Raw genomic sequence first — 19,769 nt, 5'->3', positions numbered from 1 at the left:
AGAAAGAAAGAAAGAAAGAAAGAAAGAAAGAAAGAAAGAAAGAAAGAAAGAAAGAAAGAAAGAAAGAAAGAAAGAAAGAAAGAAAGAGAAAAAGAAAGAACTAATGAGAGAAAGAAAAAGAAAATTGGCAAGATGTATTTGGTAACAACAAAAATTCTTTGGGGCGTATGTGGAAGACGTGTTTCTGTCCCTTCTCATGAAAAGTAAGATTAATGACAGAGAGCAAATGGCCGCCACGTGACCTACCCATGGGAGTGCCAACACCATAACCTTTGGAGTCTATAAGACCGCCGATCTGGGTCAGGTTACAGTTCCGCTGGGTAACAAACTCAATGGTTGTGGACTCCATGAGGAAAGCGTAATCAGAGGTGAGGACCCGCTGGATCCCTTCTTCGTTACTCTTCACCAGCACGGACTGTCTCCTGCTACTCATAAAGGCCCACATCTTGTCATACGTGGAGATTTTTGATTTCTAGGAGAAACAAAAATAAATTTAAATGCTAACAGTGATATTTCCCAATTTCCTTGTGATTCTACAATAGTCAGACAAAACTGACTACCTTTAATTTACTCAGACCACTCTATAATCATATTACTACTAATAAAAATAACTTCAAAGTTAAAAATATGTATGAAACGTTTCTCATAGCAATACAGCTTTGAAAAGTTATTGTGATCCTTTATTATATTTCCCAATATAACTTTAATTAACAAATTCAATTTTGAAAAATTAAAAAGATTCATAATGAGAGTCTTTTGCTTTTATATCTTTCATGAGCATCTTCTGTGTTTTATTTCATGTTTTTAACATTACTATGACATCAAATTTAGACAACACAGACAATGAACAGAGGTTGACGCTGCAAGAATCTTTGTTTTTGACCAAGCTGGTTACTATAGCACAGATGTCTCATTAATCCTCAAAGATACACAAAAATATAGACTGAAGAGATGAAAAGAATTTGATTCAAATAAAGCCATAAATAAGGATGATTACATTTCCAACAAGACACAAGCTGGCAAGCATTAAACCTTTGTATCCTGCCTAAAGATAACCAGAAATTTATCATTCAGGTCTACTAACTGAAAATTCCAGGACCAATAAAATTGAATAGATTTATAACCAACTGAAAATCTTCAGTAGGGTTTTACTAGAATTTCATTATTAAAGGAAAAAATGAATTTTGCTCAGAAGAACTGATAAAGCATAAAAATGCTAAAGGTTAGTATCTGCTTATTGAAATCTCATCTATGAAACTCTTACCCTCAATAATGCTTACATAAATACAAAAATGCTACTGAAGCTATAAAGACACAGAAGATATTTATCATACTGCCAGCTCTATCATAAAAACTCAAAACCATATTCAAATAAATTGAACAAAATCCTTTTTATAGCTGAAGTGTGCTTTCATTCCTACTTGTACCAAGTCCCAAATGTCATGTTAGTATTTTTTCCACTGTAAAGCAGGTGCACAATGTTACCTGGAAAATTTGTGGCAATATTTCAGTGCTAAAGTGAGAACACAACCCTTATAAGTTATTAGAAAAAACTAAAGTACAAAAGAATGCTTAAAGTACAACAAATGCAATGTAAAGAGAAGAATAGTATTAAGACTGAGAGAGAGTAACAACACAGACCTTTGAGATACACCAGAACCCTAAAACCCCTTAAGAGGTAAAACCTGCAGCATTTAAAAGACCGCTGATCTGGGTCAGGTTACAGTTCCGCTGCGTAACAAACTCAATGGTTGTGGACTCCATGAGGAAAGCATCTAAAGCACTTAGTTTCACATGGACTTGATCACAGTTTTGAGAAAACATGGACATATTTCTAATCTTTAAGATACAGAGTAGAAATGCAAGGGATGCTTGATTTCATTATGAAATTCTTATTGAGATTAAAGCCAGTAATGAGAATTTGCAGTTTCATTTGTCTGAATCAATCAGTAACACAGTAAGGACAGCCAGAACAAATCCTTTTTCTTTCTTGGAAGTTTTCTTCCAATACTTTGGATGAAGTGAGGACTAAATACAAAATGACCCCAAATTTGAGATCACCTGAGTATTGAAAGGATTTTATGTGGGAGAAAATAGACACAGTTTTTGTTTTAGTGTGATCCATCTTGACCCATGAATTTCAACGTGGTCGAAAGACTTTCTCAAATTCAAACCAATTATGTCATTCAACTTTATTTCCACAGAAAATTGACAAAGATGACTAATATTTAGCAACTTTGACAATTCTTTTTCTTTTATCATTATTAGTAATGAAGGGGTATTGTGAATCACAGGTTTAGAAAAAAGATCTCTATAGCTTGGATTGTTCTGAAAGTCTTACATTTAAAGGAAGAGCACTTATGAAAAAAGTACTTGAAACAAGCTCTTAGACTGAAATTACAGGGAACTTATTTCTCCATAACACTGACAACTCATAAATAACTGATTACTTTCACTTTAGTGACTATACATAAATTCAGGAGAGTAGGGTTGACCAGAAGTAGTGACGAATATTTTTATATTTCTTATCAGTGTAATACAGGCTCTTACAAAAGCCAATTCATCTCTCTAAATTTTAGTTTTTATAGAAGTTAAACATACTTGCCAAACTCACAGTTATTTTGAAGATCTAATAAAGGCATCACATATAAACACTCTATTGTGTATTGTTTTAGTAAGATCTTCCATAGGGGGCTGGGGATTTAGCTCAGAGGCAAAGCGCCTGCCTGGCAAGCGCAAGGTCGTGAGTTCGGTTCCCGGTTCCGGAGAAAAACCAAAAAAAAAAAAAAAAAAAGTAAGATCTTCCATAATATTATTTTTTGAATAGATTACAGTACTATCTGGGAGTTGTGTGTTATTTTCCTTTAAAAATACCAAGAATTATGGCAAGAGTTGCATACGTTCTGCTTTCTATGGTAGGAAATCAAGAGAAAAGAAAGGCTGGGAAAACATGAAACAAAAACAAGATTTTGGACCCTTAAAACTAGGCAGATGTACAACTGAACTAACTATTCTTTAACACCCACCCCCCCATCCACTTCAATGTTCCAGATACTGGCAATGCTATACCCCTCCAAAGACAGAATGAACATAGAACACGCAAAGTTAGAATGCACAGAAAGAATGTCTTTTAGACAAAGACTTAAGCTCGCCTCCGAGCAGCATGGTGATTACCCCATTCCACTGAGCAGAATACTGTATGTTTTATTCTTGGAGAAGAAGCAAGAACAGAGTGGAAACAACTGAGTCTATGGAGGCCATACTGAAACCAGAAGACATACAATAAAGTCCCCAGTCAAAGGCAAGTTGGTAGCTCTATTATCTGTCCTATTTCTTAGAATCCCCTTGTAAAGAATATTTGTTTAGGGAACAACTGAACAGCTCCAGAGAAGCAGCATTAATAATGATAAGAAGAAGAAGAAGAGGAATAGATGTCAACCCATAAAGTTCAGCATATACTATGCTATTCAAAATATCTTACAAATACAGTCATTTAATTATCATAAAAATTCTATTAAGTAGGTATTCTTATCCCCATTTTACAAACAAACTCCCACAAAAATGTTATTAGCCTACCCCAAATCACACGGCTACTTAATGACAAAAGCTGGAATTAAATGAGCTAACTGAAGCTCCAGGGTTCATGTTAATAATTACTGTACTATACTATCTCTACCTGAAGAGATATATAGTGGATTTTTTCAACTAAATGACTGACTATACGATACAGTGAAGCTCAGGGTACTTCATCCTTAAGTAAGCACTCAGAGCTTGCACTGACCCTTTTAAAATCTGTCAGAAGTGATCAAAAGACAGGGGGAATTGATTTATTTCAGGAAAGTGTGTAACATAAATGCAAAGGCCTAAAATGGCATAAATATCTTCAGAGCAGTAAAAGACATTAAACAAGAGCAAAAGTAATAAATGAAACCTAGAGGCCAGGGATATAGCTCAGCGGCATAAGCTCTTGCCTGGCAAGCCTGAGGTCATGAGTTCCATTCCTGGTACAAAAGAGAAATAATAATAAAATAAAATAAATGAAACCTATTCAATGAAATCCATTCACAGAAAATAACACTTAATAAAAATATGTTATTAAAAATGGAAACTTCAAGTAAAGTGTTGGAAAGTTAGACCTAGAGAAATTTGCTAGGAAAATAGAATGAAATGTAAAGGACAGAAAAAAAGGGAAGAGTGTGCCACAGGAACATGAATGGATAAATAAAGGATGAGTCTATGTGAATACATAACAAAAGAAATCAAGTATGATCTAGACCGAGACAAGGCAATACAGAGCTGTTACCCTAGACAAGAATTTAAGGGATAGAATAATTGCAGGAAGCAATCTTTGGCTAGAGCACCAAGAGCAAAGAAACATAGTGCTCCAGAATTATGTAAAATAGATCAGCGGTGACAGAGAGTTCCTAACGTTTTCCTAAATGTTCTAAATTTTAGACAAGCTCTTCCCTACCTCCCGGCCTCAGGTTCATTTCGGCCCTCGTAATTCAGATGGCTTTGTCACTTAGGTCTCTTGCCTCCCTTTTCTTACCTCATTTACTTTAGAAACTTTATAACTGTACCTTTTCCTTTGACTCTGAGGTTTAAATCTCTCTGAAAGCTTCTTACCAATTCTACAACTCAGGATTCTCGCAAAGGCCCAGGAGTCCTGCTTTTGAAATGTATCATCAAGGAAGAGAGTGTGACTGACTTCCTGCCTCTGTGGAATGGAAGGAACCTAACTTGAGCGGATATCTTTATCCAAATTGTAAAACTAACTCTTAGTATAAAGATAAGGAGAAAGTTTACTTTTCTTTGAACAAAGTGAATTAGCAAACACAGATTGTTATGAATCCCAACCCCACCAGCTCTTAAAACCTTTGCCAAGGATGGTTGGAGGGACAGAGGCGAGGGATTTAAAGCAGATTAAGATGGATTAAGATGCAATGTATTTAGGTATCAACACTCCACCACGAATATACTCATTATGTATTGAACATGTGTACCAAAAAAATCTTTCCCACCTCTAAAAAATCTCGTCCTAGTTCTGAAAACTTCAGAGTAAAAGCACAGTTTGGCTTCTCTTTTTCTTCTTAAAATAAGGGACTGAATAAAGACCTAGTTATCTGTTTAACTTTTCCCAGAGCAAGTTTGACTTCCATGGAGCCATTATTATTTTATTTAAAGTATTTACTGAAATCCTTTGATGTGCTAAGCATAATTCTGCACATCAGCCAATTTTCATATGTCATGAGTCATTAGCATGCAAGAACATAACATATTTCCCTTCATTATTGGAGAAGCGAGAAGCCAAAGCAGGTATAGAACAGACTGGGCATAGGTGGTGATTTGGAAAAGATGGCTAAGACTGCTGTGTAGAGAAGGGGTCAGCTGTAGCAATGGTAGATCTAGTAAGACCACTTAAAACCACACAGAGACAGCATCAGTCTTGGTATATGGACTTGGGACATGATGCTGAACATGAGAAGCATCTAAAACTTCAAGATATGTATACACCCTTGTTATAGTTTTTGGTCATTCTTGGAATATATGAAGTAAAGAGGATGTTTAGATTGAGTTACCCTGATTTCTAGTTTAAACTTGAGTTTCAGTAATAGAGATAGATAGATACATAGATAGATACATAGATACATAGATACTGGAAAATAGATAGATAGATATAAATCTGAAAGTAAAAAAGATCATGCCTAATGAGTTATAAGTGCCTGAGAAATATCCAAAAAGGAACTATCACTTTTGTGAAGTTAGATAAGTAAGTCTGAAGTTCAGTTGGAGAGGTCAATGTTAAAAATGTATCTTGCATAGAGATGACAAAGCAGTAAATGTTGAGAAAAAGAGTAGAGGGGGAAACAAATCTTATGATCAAAGCTCATGAAATTTTGAACTTCCACGGCTGCCATAAAAGCCAAAGTCTGTCAATCAGACATTAAAAGAATTAAAAGAGATGAAGGAAGAAACTCTGGGAATTGTAGTACTGCAAAATCAAGACAGAATGTTCAGTGAAGTATTGATTGCCTGTAGTGATTTTCCTAAAAAAAAAAAAAAATCACAAATAAGAAATGAATAATTCCCTTTGAGTTTGGAAATTTGCAATTCCTTCCTTACTAAGATTTAATTGAGGACCATGAAGCATTTAGAAGTCACATTGAAGTGCATTAAGGATGGATTTGCACAAAGCTGGTAAGTGAAAATAGAAAATGAAAATGAAAGACTTCGAAGAGAAAAGAATGTTTTGGTTTCAGTAAGATTTTAAAAGACTGAAGAGAGTTAAGCATGTTTAAGTGCCAGTGGAAGACATTTCAAAAGAAAAAATGGGTTTAAAATGTCAGAGAAAGAAAGGGCAATCAATACCACAAAGTTTCTTTAACTACATCTTCCTGCCCACACGCCATCCCTGGCATCCACCATTCTGATCTCTGCTTCAGTGAGTTTTGCCTTTTTTGATTCCACATACAAGTGAGATCACATAGCAATTGTCTTTCAGATAAACGCCACGTATCATGGTAACTACAGTTAGTTATAGTTGAAATGTGCTAAGAAGTATTTCTGAAAATTCTCACTGTGAAAAAAAGTAGTCATGGTTATGCTAATTATCTTGATATTCATAATCATTTTTCAATGTACACAAATATAAAAACACCATGTTGAATTCTGTATGTATTTATGCAATTTTTACTTATCAATTATGTTTTAATAAAGATGTAAAAAATAAAGAAAATTTCCTAATAATGTGCATTTCAGGTAGAATCAATGAGGAATTAAAAGGCTCAATTAACACAAGCTTTGATTTCAAAACATTTACATGAAACATAAATGAACTTATACTCCTATTGTAAGAACTATTAAGTTAGGAAAGATTCGTTATAAAGTAGAAAGTTGTTGAAATTTTTTTAACTAAAAAAAGTATAGCATTATTACAGGTAAAGAAAATAGATGGACACTACCAAATTACAAGTCAGAAGTAAAAAGGCACTTAAGATCAGTGAGGAGGTGACTAAAATTGAAATTAATAATCAAATATTTGTAGAGTATGAAATTTGTGTGCAAAATGACCTAGAACAATGGACACATCATGTTGCAGTACGAACTAAAGAAAATAATTAGAAGAATAGGGCCTATGAAAATACCTGCAGTACATTTTATTCAATTTATTATGACTATGGTTTGGGACTAGGCAGCTGAATGAAAATGTCTTCAGCCCTTGAAGATCCTCCAGCCACAGCGATGTGGAGAAATGAGGACTGAGAAAAAATATCACATTCTGGAAATATCAAATTTTGGAGTCAACATCGTACCTGGCCTGCCTAGCATTGCTCTAAATTTTAAACAGTTTTCCAGAAGACCATATTACTTAAAAGAAATATAAACAATGCAAAACAGGTAATATGTTAAGCATATCATAAAATAATTTTCTGTAAGGAGAGAGGTGAAATTATGCAATGGTAGCAGGATAGAGAAACTGCTGAAATCTAGTGTAGCTAAGTAAAATTTATATTGAATTACAGAGAAAACAAAAGATACAGTACACAATATTCTATTCATTTTGTTCAGACCTGAGAAAACACAGGTTATTTGCTAAGAAAAAGTAATTTTCAGTGAAGGTAGATGAAATATATGATGTAATTTTAATAGAAGAATTTTAATTATATAAAAATAATAAATTCTCTGGCAAAAATGAAAAATATTCCTAAGGGTTATCCTTACAGTTATCATCTGCAAAATAATTTCAATAGATGAAGCCACGCAAATAAATTTAAGTCATATATCAGTGATCGTGTATGAAATTCCTACAAAAACAAAGCAGCACAAGAGAAAAACATTCTTTAACTTTTTGTACATAAAATCATCTCATGTCCTCAATAAATTTATCATATTTTCCAATGTGAATATTAGAATGAATTTGTACTTGAGTCTTTCTTTTCTTAAATAAATCTAATAATATAATGGCAGCACTATGTTAGTTTGGATGGATTCGGGGTGTCAATGTTAGCAGAGTTTATTTCATCAAAATGCAGAGGCTTGTAAGCTGATTTGCTTTTGCTACATCAGCACAAAACCAATAAAACTACCTCATAAGACACTCTGCTTATAAAAGCAGTTTTCACAGACTCTGAGACATCAACAAAAAGATAAAAGAAGAAATCCTTGTCAAGAATAAACATTAAAAGACTAAGAAATACAACACTTTTTAGAATTCACAGTTGCCACAATATTTTGTACTTTAAAAATAGCATGCAATATGCAATATAACAACCATTGTTAATTTTCTACCATCTTGTTTTGAAATACTTTATCTGTTTTTATTGTTTTGCTATTCTCTTTAAAATAAAACAATAAAAATAGCATGCAAACAAAATATGTAAAATTTAATAAATGTGCCTCTAACTTAAAACATAAAGAAATGTTTGCTTGTTTATTTTCTGCTAGTACTCTAAATAAAGCTTGCAACCTCAAAAACTTTGGCATTTTGATAATCTCAAACAAAAAATGTTTTTTAGGCTTATTTTTCTTGAGTATTTGAGAGTTTTAAACTAAGATATTAGTGTAAGAATACTGCTTTGCAAATATATTTATATCCCTTCCAAAATGTTATGAAAAGATTAAAAAATAAGAATTACTCATTTCACTTTCATATATAAGTCTTCTTTTTGCTTACTGAGAGCAACATATTTTAACAATATGTCTTCTTTTTAAAGTATATCTTTGGCTTAATGAATATTTTTGTTTTAGATACATAAATGAAAATGTTACTCCTGTTCATTTTGCAGCTGTCTGATATAAATTAAAATTTCCAAACTATCTGGTGCTCATCTACTTATATAAGCCTTACAGACTACCTAAAATGATAAGAAAATACCACTATCAAGAGTTGATAGTAAGAATTTAGATATAGCTTCTTACATAAGTTCTAGGAGACAGTTTGTTTTGATGAATAAAATGGAAAACCATAACATTAAATTTGTTTTGTAGAGTGTATAACAACAAAGCATCAACAACACAGAGGAAATTGAGCATTAACTTTATGTTGTATTATAAGTAATGATATAAATGCTTATTTCAACTTCATTTCTTTAAAAAGTTGGGAAGATGGTAAATCACCCAAAAAAGACTTTTCTTAAAGAAAAAATTTCCATTTCTTTTCATAAGTTTTCATCTCATATATCATGAATCTGGCAGGATTAGTTGAATTTAGATGTATAAATGAATATGGCAAAATTACTAAGAGAAAAGAAAATAATTACAGACAGCTTTTTTCATAATTACAAAAGTAAAGTGTTAGTACTTGGCACTTTCTCAAATCATTGCACTGCAATAAATTTCACATGGCCCATATTAACTATATGATTACAGACACTATAATAAAAATATCTTCTTTGTTATGAAAAAGTCATACACAATTATTCCTAATATTTGGTTTAAGAAAAAAATCCTCTAGTGAGCTCTCTCGGTAAAAGAGAATTTGGCTGAGATTTGCATTTTAATTTTTTATTACAGTAAATAAATTACCAAAAATACTGGAACATATGTGCTAGGTAAGAACAGCTGAGCCCTCTCTGGACTCATCTGACCTCGGTCAGGAGGAAATTGGAGTTAATTCAGGGAAACAGGACAGAAGCCATATGTGGTCCATATCAGAGGTGAATCTGACTCTAGTGCAGTGATCTGAAAAGCTTTTGCTTGTTAGCAAACCTGTCAGTCCTTGGAATAATTCTGGCAGTTCTATCTCAAAGCATCTGCAATCTCTGAAAACAGGATATTTGAAGGAAAGCACAATGGAAACAGAAAAAACTGCTCTTCTCAGCGTCACTGCAAACGAATAGAAGAGAAAAAGAGAACTGTATGCCTGGGCATAGCACGGTATGCAGAAAGTTTAAAACCATCTGCTACAACTAATTTTTTAGGTAGTAGACTCAATATTTGACTCTTCTCTCTGCATCATTCAGAGTCCAGTGCAAGTCCTCTGGTCACTGCATTTTATTCTTTAAATGAGAGGTGTTCAAAACTCCTCATCAAAGATTACTTTTTTACTAATAAGTATAATAATCAACAATGTATTTTACTGTCATGAAGCCAAAATAAAGTAATAGTAGGAAATCTGATCACACTGGGGTTATGAAGGACAACTGACCAGCAACAAGTCCCTGTCCCTGTCTAATGAAAAGCTTCCTTACTATTGTCATAAAAGTGTTATAAAGAATAAGTGAGAAAGTCTATCTGAAGTCTTTTTGGCAAGTCATAAGGATGGCTAAAGGAAGTATTCTCATTGCAAGTTTTACATAGTTAATCAATGCAGAAAGATTTTATCTTTAAATGTCAGAACAATAGCATATAACTACTGAGTATCATTTTTAAAATCTTTTAGGAATATCGATAATGAATCTCTTTCTTTTCTTACAATGTAATCCAATCACCCCAGGAAAAAAGATCAGGAAAGCACCCTGAGATCTTGCTGAGTGAGGGTCATCAAATCACTTGGCCTGGAATGTCAGGACTCTGAGCCACAGGCCCAGAGGCACAAAGCTTCTATTTGCATTTCTTATCATTCCACTTAATAATCTGTTTCCTTTTTCATTCACTCACTTGCTCTTTTACTGTAATGTTTGTCACATCTTGGTGTGAAGTACTATGCGAGGCACTTCACATGCAGAAATAAATAAAAAACAAAGTATGACCACTGTCTGGCAAAGCCAGAGGGAGTCACGCCCATCCCTTTAGTAATCGGTCACAATGTTGCTGCGTGTCTTACTCCTGTCTGCAACTGAAGCTACGAACTATGAATAGTGGTGCAAAAACACAAATAAAAAAACAGGCAAAAATACAAACAGCCCTCCACATTTGAAATTCTTACAAGCATCATTTTCACCTTCACCAGGGTTTCAAATGTTGCCTTGAGAGTGGATGCAGACCTCATCAAAACATTTTAAGAACAACATACACGTATAAAATATATTTCTAATGGCAATATAATAAAGTGTACATGACATGAGAGTGTTCTTTCACTATAATAGTAAATAAACAGCTACAGGGATTTCAAAGGGAGGTGAGATTAACCATTCTAATCTCACTAGCTGCATGACAAAATCAGGAATTTGACATGTATAAAGGAAGCACATCAATGATTTTATGAATTATTAATTTTGCTTATATTTTAATTAGAAAAGTCATAAATACTGCAACCTTTGGGCTTTGATGTACTTTTTACTCTTGTTGGCGTATAATTCTCCATCTGATCTATACACATTACTCTTTCACTTCCAATCTTTGCTCGCACATTGCTTTTTCAAGAGGACTTGCAATATTTACCGTATTTATAGTTGCAACCCTTTTGCTTATCAAATATGCATATCCTCCTCCTACTTTGTTTTTATGTGTAACATTTAATAACTACATGGTATATTCTGTTTGTCTCTTTTTTATATGATTGTTTGGGTCAGTATTATTTGTAAAGCTTTTCTATAATAGCATATGTTTTTGATACATCGTGAATCATGAGGAGTTGGTAAGTATACACAGGAAACTTAATCCTTTTTACTTCCCCTTTTCACCTCCTCCTCTGTCCGCCATGCCCAGAGCCTTCTTGCCCTCTGCGTGAAGACTACCTCCCTGTCTGCTATCTGTTCAGTATCTATCCGCACCAGTGGATGACTGCACTCCACGGGGCAGAGACTTCTGGATATATTTATAGTCTTTGTACTGGGAACAGTGCCTGGTTTGTGGTAGATATTAGTAGATATTTATAGAATAAATTAGAAAAATAAACGAATGCGTACAATGAAGTTACATATTTGTGCGAGAGTTTGGAAGATAAGGGCATTAGTTTCACTCGGGCACTGCCAACCTGAGCGATCTTTGATGAGTAATTTCATCTTTCTAGAACTCAATTTGTTCAACTGCAGAATCAATAGGCTAGGCCATATAAATGCTAATATATTTCCATGGAGACAGTCTATATAGTCATGAATATTTAGAATAATAACGAGACATTTGCTTCTCTTTTTCAGGTTTTGTTTATGGCTTAAATCAAAAGGAAAAGATACATCACTGGCCTAGCTTTAAAGCAGACTATACAGGGACACAACTGCTCAACATAAATAATTTTAAACTCTAACTTAAATTGCAATTTTAGCATATTAATAAAAAATGCATTTCATATTCCCCATATATCAAGGATGGGAAATAACATTAGTATCCTCTTTATTTTTCCCCCATCAGATCGTGACCTCGCCATCTGAATCCTGTCCTCTAGTCATTTGCTGCATGCTGGTATCATTCTTAGAATATTGTAGTACCCATGTATTTGCTTCTCCTCAGCAAACAGTGAACACTTAACAATTAGCTCTCTGGAAAGGACAGTTAGCCTAACTTGTGGTATTTCGTGGTTTTATTTACATCATACTTATTTCTACTCTTTGCTTACTTTATTCTCCCTTACTTTATGCCCCCTTGGTGATTTCAAGCTAGGAGTCTAATGTCAGTCAACTGATGAAATTTCTGACAGTCAGTATAAGCCAAGTCTAGCATACCACTACTGCTTCATCAAAGTCCTGAGACACTTAATTGCTGAAAAAAACTTCCCCCATTAATCTTATTCAAGCTTGGGCCACCCAAATCCATAATAATAGAATGTACTTTTCATCCCCTGAACTTGTTTCACTTTAAAAATCAACTATTCAATTGCTCTACTCCACGGCTGTAATTGTATTTGTTTCCTGCTTTCTTACTCAAATTTATTTCTGGTCATATTTTCTGTTCTTGCTGAAGACCATGCCCACTAAAACCTACAGTCTTAGCATTTATTAGCTCTCTCTGCTTTCTTAGTTTCTAATTTGATCATGGGAGCTTTCATGATCCCTACACCCAATGTAATTGTTGCCAATACCCTAAACTTATTAAAGTTTCTTTATTCTTTTTTGCCACTTAACTCAGCCCTAATCATGAGTGAATTCAACTTTCCATGCACTTTAAATTTGTAACAAAAGGGCAACAGTGCTAGGGAGAGTTATAGCAGTGAGAGCAAAGCAAAGGTAAATGATCTACACCACTCAGAAGTCCTACTCCTTCTCTCATGATACAATTGCCAATTTCAAATTTCATCCTTCCTGAAATTTAAAACCATTTGTGAACTCATTTATTCCTAACAGTAGGCGTTTACTGCTCAGAGAAATATTAAAATCATCTACAGAAAAACAAAGGCAAATTCAAAACCCTTCTGACGTCAAAAATCTTTCTATTTTCATTCTTTTATCTTTAAAATTAAACCTTTTAAACAGAATTTCAAACAAGGTGCTAGGAAACTTACAGCGGTTGTTGAATTACACATTGTTATCTTTATTCTTTTCTCTTTAAAATAAAAAAAATTATATCAAATTTCCTTCTCTAATGCAAATTAAAACAACACTGAGATTCCACCTTACCCCAGTAAGAATGGCTAGTATTAAGAAATCAACCAATAACAAATGCTGGCGAGGCTGTGGAGAAATAGGAACCCTTCACTGCTGGTGTGAATGCAGACTGGTGAAACCACTGTGGAAATCAGTGTGGAGATTCCTCAGAAAACTAGGTCTAGAGGTCCCATTCAACCCAGCTATTCCCCTGCTGGGTATTTTCCCAGAAGATCTAAAAACATCATATCACAGTGATGTATGTGCACCTATGTTCATAGCAGCACAATTTGTAATTGCTAAACTGTGGAAGCAACCCAAATGTCCATCCACTGAGGATTGGATAAGAAAACTGTGGTGCTTTTATATAATGGAATATTACTCAGCTGTAAAGAAAGATAAACTTGAGGCTTTTATAGGCAAATGGTCACAACTAGAGACCATACTCATAAGTGAAATAAATCAAACATACATGTGCAAGCACCGCATTGTTTCACTAGTGTAAAACCTGAAAGAGTTAATTTAAACTAGGAGATATGATAGACATTGTGAATTGATAGGAAAGCACTCAAAGGTAAAGGGCAACGGGGATGTGGGAAAAGAGAAGAGAAAGAAGGAGAAATTTTATATGTATGTATATGCAGGATAGTCAACATGGCTGTTCTACTGTCTTTGCTGAAAGAAACTGTCAGTGAGTCCTTGGTTGATCAGCATTGCATGTCTATATCTGTTTTCATGAGAAACCACTTTGAAGACATCAATATGTAATACAACAAGCATTGTTAATTCCCTACCACTTTGTTTGTAACTCCATATTGTCTGTACTGTTCCTTTGCTATTTTGTAAAATGTTGTCTGTCTGTTAATATTTTCCTCCTTTTATTTTTAACATTAAAAAAAATTTCCTTCTCTATGTAATTTTTGTAACATCTTTTCCCACATTAAAACCTTCATGGTCTGCTTTGGCTTCTAGCACGTTTTCCAGCACATTCCCTGCATCATTCTAAAGACTTTTACATCAATTATCTCTCTGTTCTTACCCCCCTTTCATAGATAACACATAACGTGTTAAAGCTTTTAGGCCTTAACTTCCTTCTTCCATTGAACTCCTACTTTCCCTGTACTCATCATATTTTCTTTCTCCTGTTTTTTCCAAGAGAATTAATGTTTTTCTTATGACACTATTTCTTCACTTTCTATGCACTACTGTACTTTATCTACCTTCTACTCCTAAAATAATCTCAGTAAATACACTAGTGATCTCCATATATACAGTTGTATGTATATATATTAATTTAAATAGATATTTTGAACAAATTTTTAACTACTATCCAGCATGCAATGCTTTTAATCACTCCTACACCTTAAAAGAGTCATCAACAGCTTTCTTCATTTCTACCACTTTTTCTTTCTCTCTCACAATCTGTTGTCTATCCTAAGAAAAAAACATAAAATAATGCATGTTTCTCAAATCAGAGAGGTATCAACTCTGCATAAAGACATTATAGAACAGTTGAGGAAAGCATTCAACTCAATTATAAACATTTATTAAATTTCATATGCATGTAGATAAATTGAAAAGATAGGCTAATTTTCATTAATATTAAAATCCATTGATGGGAGGGTCAAGTCAATATTGCTGTGAACACATATTCTCAAATGAATTTCTTAGTGTTATTATTAAATAAAAACATTTTATGTGCAAAGTACTATGCTAAGAATTGCAAGACCATGATGTTTTTTTAATCCATATATCCCTGTGAAATAGCTTTTGTGACATCCATCACAAAGGTGACAAAAGTGAAATGTGAATAATTAAATGCATAGTATAAGGTCTACAGCAGATTTTCAAATCATAAGCTAAGACAAATTTCTTTGAAATATAAGTATAGGCATGATTTTTACTGAATTGCTTTTATATAAAAAAATCTTTGTTATGTCTAAAGCACTGATGTAGAGATATGCCAAAATGTTCTTTACAAAATAAGATGAATCAGGACAGATACAAGATAAGTAGGTCTTGTAGTTCTGGCTAAAAATTAAACAATAACAATTTTAAAAGGAAATATTGAAAATTTTCTATGCAAAAGAATAGAATACATATATGGATCTAAAGTATGAGTGAAATCTGAGGAACACAAAGAGTCCACCAGAAATGTACAAATAAATAAATGCAGTTATAAGCATAAACTAATTGAGACGTACAGAAAACTCTTTAATTCCAAAAATATGAACTTCAAGAGCATATTGACTTGTCTTAAGTAAGGCTACATTTAATGTTAGAAGGATGCGAAATTCATTTTGGTGTGTGAGTGTGTGTGTGTGTGTGATGTTGTAAATTTGTTCAATTCCCACTCTACCCCTTGTACAAGTTTCAATTTCTTAAATAATTTAAGCAGATAGAAAGCAGAACTGATCCTCTTTCAATCCAATGCATATGAACAACAGCATAATATCCAGTTCAGAAGTTCTTCCAATCGGCAATGCCAATAATCACAAGTGAGATGACTAAGTTATTCTATTTGTGAGGTTTAGGCCCTTCCATAGTCCTCCTCCAAAGGCCATTCAAGAAACAACCTGAATATATTATACTTGAACACAACACACATGTTTATATATATTTTATGTATTTGTTTATGCTGGTTTGTTTGTGCCCGTATCTCACTGTACACTCAGGTTGGTCTCAAACTCATGATCCATTTGCCTCAAACTCCAAGTGCTGTGATTATTGGTATGCACTGCCATGCTAGGCCTTAAAAAATTTTACATTTTACTTAAACTAATTTTCTCATAACTCACCCTTTGTTTTGATATATGCTTCTATTAGAATCTTTGTTATCAGCAAGTTAAGAGCAGAAACAGCTAAGTCATATAGGACTACATCTGTAATTAGAATTCATTGCTCTGTACTACATGTGACCTAATAATCATGTCAATGTATTAAAATATATAATGTAAAGTTCTCTTATGTATTGTGTCCAAAGTATATCAGTAAATAGAATAATCGCTTCCAATTTTTTCCAAGTAATTGAGATGATACCTACCAGTTTGGTCTGCTGGTTTTGCTTTTTAAAATATTACTCCCTATATCTAAGTTAGAGTTCCACATGTGAACGGCTACAAGTCTTACATTTATTTCTTTTTTAAAAAGCTCAAACTATATGTTGCTTTGGTCTAGTCTTCTCCCCAGTAAGAATTCTCAGGTCAAACGTCTCTGTTCTGTTCACACACATTCCTCAAAAAGAGTGAACCCTGTCAAGAGCTTTATGTCAGAGAGCTATATTGTTTTCCCAAATAAGTCCAACCTTGAGCTGTGTGTGATGACAAGTAACTTGCTACGTAATCTACAGAACTTCCAAATGCCTTCCTTGAAGAAATATTCACATTTTTACAGTGGGTTGCCAAAATATAATGTGGAAGAGCCTACAATAATAATTACTAAATGAGGATCTACACGTATTTTGCCAAAAGATTTTAAGAGAAGAATAAAAACATAATTTTTAACATAAAACATAGTTCTTTAACATAAAAAATAAAAAACATTTTTAAAATAAAAAAACATCTATTTAACAAAAAAAAAAAGTGTCTGGCCTGTAATTCATTTAACAAATTCATGAAATGTTATCTACTTAAGTATCCATAAGTAATTTGTCAAAATACAAAAAGACTCATTTAAACAACAAAGGGAAATTTAAGAGGTAGAATGATGCTTGATATTGTCAATGAACTTTAAAAAATATAAATTACTGTGATTAATATCTAAAACTGCCTTTTTAAAAATCAAAAAGAAATCTGACATAGTTATATCCAAACCTTTATCTTTAAATGTGCTTATCGTCTGTGCTTGAAACGAATCAAGGAACACATATGCTACTATTTAAAATGCAACTGAATCTCACTCACAAAACTAACCTTTTAAAATGCAAAACTCAATTCAAGTCGGAGTGAAATTTCAAGGACATTTTAAAGAAATTATAAGTGTAATTCAACCTTCAAAATACATCGACAGAGGAACTCAGCTGTGACTAAAAATGCATGAGAATTAGATGTGGGTGAATTTAGTTAAATAAAAGAGATATCAACTGAGAATGTGGCACAAGATAAGAATACCTACTTAGGTATCTAAATAAAAAAGTCAACAAACTTGTTAAAATATATAATTCTAAGATGTCACTTCTACTCTCATCGATGGCTATTAAATTCCCTTCCAATATAAATTACCATATTCCTAAATTAAAGCTAAGTATTAGTGTTAGCAAAATTATATTAAATAGAAAACTTATGTGATGTAAGCCTGAAGACCGGTAAGCATGCGAATTACTCTATGTATATGTACACTGTTATTCATCATGGAAAGGATTTTATTAACTAACTTCCACTACAGAAGGAAAAATGAAGCCATTTTGATTTGGTATCCTGCCTGAGAAAACAATGCTATCTTTCAAAAAAGGAGTGTTCTATCTACTAAAATATACTTGTTATATTTGTTTTACTTTCTATGTGACTTTATGTGACCATAGTATGTCTGGAACTGAATCTACTCTTTCTCCCCCACTGTATAATTCCATTGCAGTGTCCCTATACTTAAGGCAATGGTATTGATCAAGACTGCCCTATTATAATCTTTTAAAAAATCATTACATAAGATTTTATTTAACTTTCTACAATCACTACTGTTATGTTGTTGTATGTAACTATAATCTAAAAACAATTCCAGAATTAAAGCTCTAAAATTTTTCCCAGCAGTAACATCAAAAGTAGCCCCTTGAGATGTTTTCTTTGAGGAATGGTACTCATTTTCTGGAAGCATTCTATAGTATCTGTACACAATGCAGTCATTTTAAAGTTAGATTTTTATTTCTTCATAAACATTTGTGTTTATTTAATAGAAAATATATTTTCTTTTAAAAATCCCCACCATTTATCTGGAATCTCGCTCACGTCCTTGCAGGACATTTGAGACACCAAGATATCACAGATATAAAACACTAAGTAAATGTGAAACAGAAAACCATCAGGACATTTCAAGAAATTTCTCAATGAATTAGATGTTTTATCTACAAAATGCTGCAAAAAGATAATAAAATATATTAAGATAACATATTTTGGAGTCAATTTTAGCAGACAGCTTTCCTTTGGTTGTGAGTTCTACCACTCCTTTACCTCAGTTGGCATTGATGTGTATAACTGACAGAAATCCCACACCGTGAACACAGAAAATTGGTATGCAGCAGAGGTAAGAAAGCTGAGGAGTCAATGTTGGCTTGTGAGAAATAATTGTATCCTTTCCTACAGTGGCAAGGAGGCATTTGAACACCTAGGATAAAAGATGATGGATAAATATTGTGATAATTGGTATTGCTGATGGGGTAGTTGCCATAGGAAGAGGAAATACTTTTCCTGATTAGAACATATTCAATGTCTGTTAAAATAGGTGTCATGCCACTGAATGTTTTTGTTGAGGTGAATAAAGCTCCACATGTCCAGGGCTTCTGCCTTTGCTGAGGGACAGCTTCCTGTAACACCATTCATCAAAAACATGCCATGTCAAGAAGTCATCAAAGGAGATGATAAACACAAGTTATGGAATGACAGTTTCACTGACTCCAGCCCTAAACTGTAGCCAGTACCTCTTTTTGACTTCATAAAAATAAGCAGAACTGTTAGCATAATCACCTTACTTGCCAGTGCAAATGCTAACATATCTAGTCAAATGAAGCCAAGGCAAGGCAAATTTTAACACTGCTTAAAATTTTAGTTATAGAGCCAACTATAAACACAGTACAGAACTATTTCTTCAAATCTCTTTATAGGAAAAATTAAATATTTGAAAATTTATTTTATTTTATTTTTTTTATTTATTTATTTTTTTTTTTTTTGGTTTTTCTCCGGTACCGGGAACCGAACTCACGACCTTGCGCTTGCCAGGCAGGCGCTTTGCCGCTGAGCTAAATCCCCAGCCCCTTGAAAATTTATTTTAAACAAAATAAAATACCATTAAATTCGCTTAATTTTAACTGCTCTTTTTAGAAAACAAGGTATTTTGTAAGTAAATAATTAGTTAAAAATTAAAATTTATTTACCATTTTAACAATTTACTTCAAGCATCACTCAGCATTTGTTACATACTGTTGCTCAGGCAGGTGTCATTTCAACCAGTCAATTCTTGTATTGAACAAATGTGGCAAATTCATTTTTGTATTTTTTGTTGTATTATCTTATAAAAATTAATGAAAAATATGCAAATTTTGGTCATCCTACATTTAAATAATTTGGCTGGTAAGTGGTTAAAGGTATTTCAAAGAATACTTCTCCAGTCCACCACACAAAAAACTTAGATGTCTTCATTCCATCTTAATAGTCAAAGAGC

General features: G+C 33.2%; 1 protein-coding gene across 4 annotated transcripts in view; it reads right to left on the bottom strand.

The window, feature by feature from the left end:
• Grik2 (glutamate receptor, ionotropic, kainate 2) overlaps positions 1-19,769 on the bottom strand; it is a 663,290-nt gene that overhangs the window by 32,653 nt on the left and 610,868 nt on the right. For all 4 annotated transcript variants that reach the window (XM_005377815.1, XM_013510935.1, XM_005377816.2 and 1 more), the window contains one exon: positions 247-472. In XM_005377815.1, the coding sequence (XP_005377872.1) occupies positions 247-472 (226 nt within the window). The remainder of the gene's footprint in view (positions 1-246; positions 473-19,769) is intronic.

The sequence above is a fragment of the Chinchilla lanigera genome, unplaced genomic scaffold (genome assembly GCF_000276665.1).
Source record: "Chinchilla lanigera isolate Chin_1 unplaced genomic scaffold, ChiLan1.0 scaffold00010, whole genome shotgun sequence".
Classification (NCBI taxonomy): Eukaryota; Metazoa; Chordata; class Mammalia; order Rodentia; family Chinchillidae; genus Chinchilla; species Chinchilla lanigera.
Note: the sequence above shows the minus strand (reverse complement) of the source record. Positions and strands in the feature narration are given on the sequence as shown.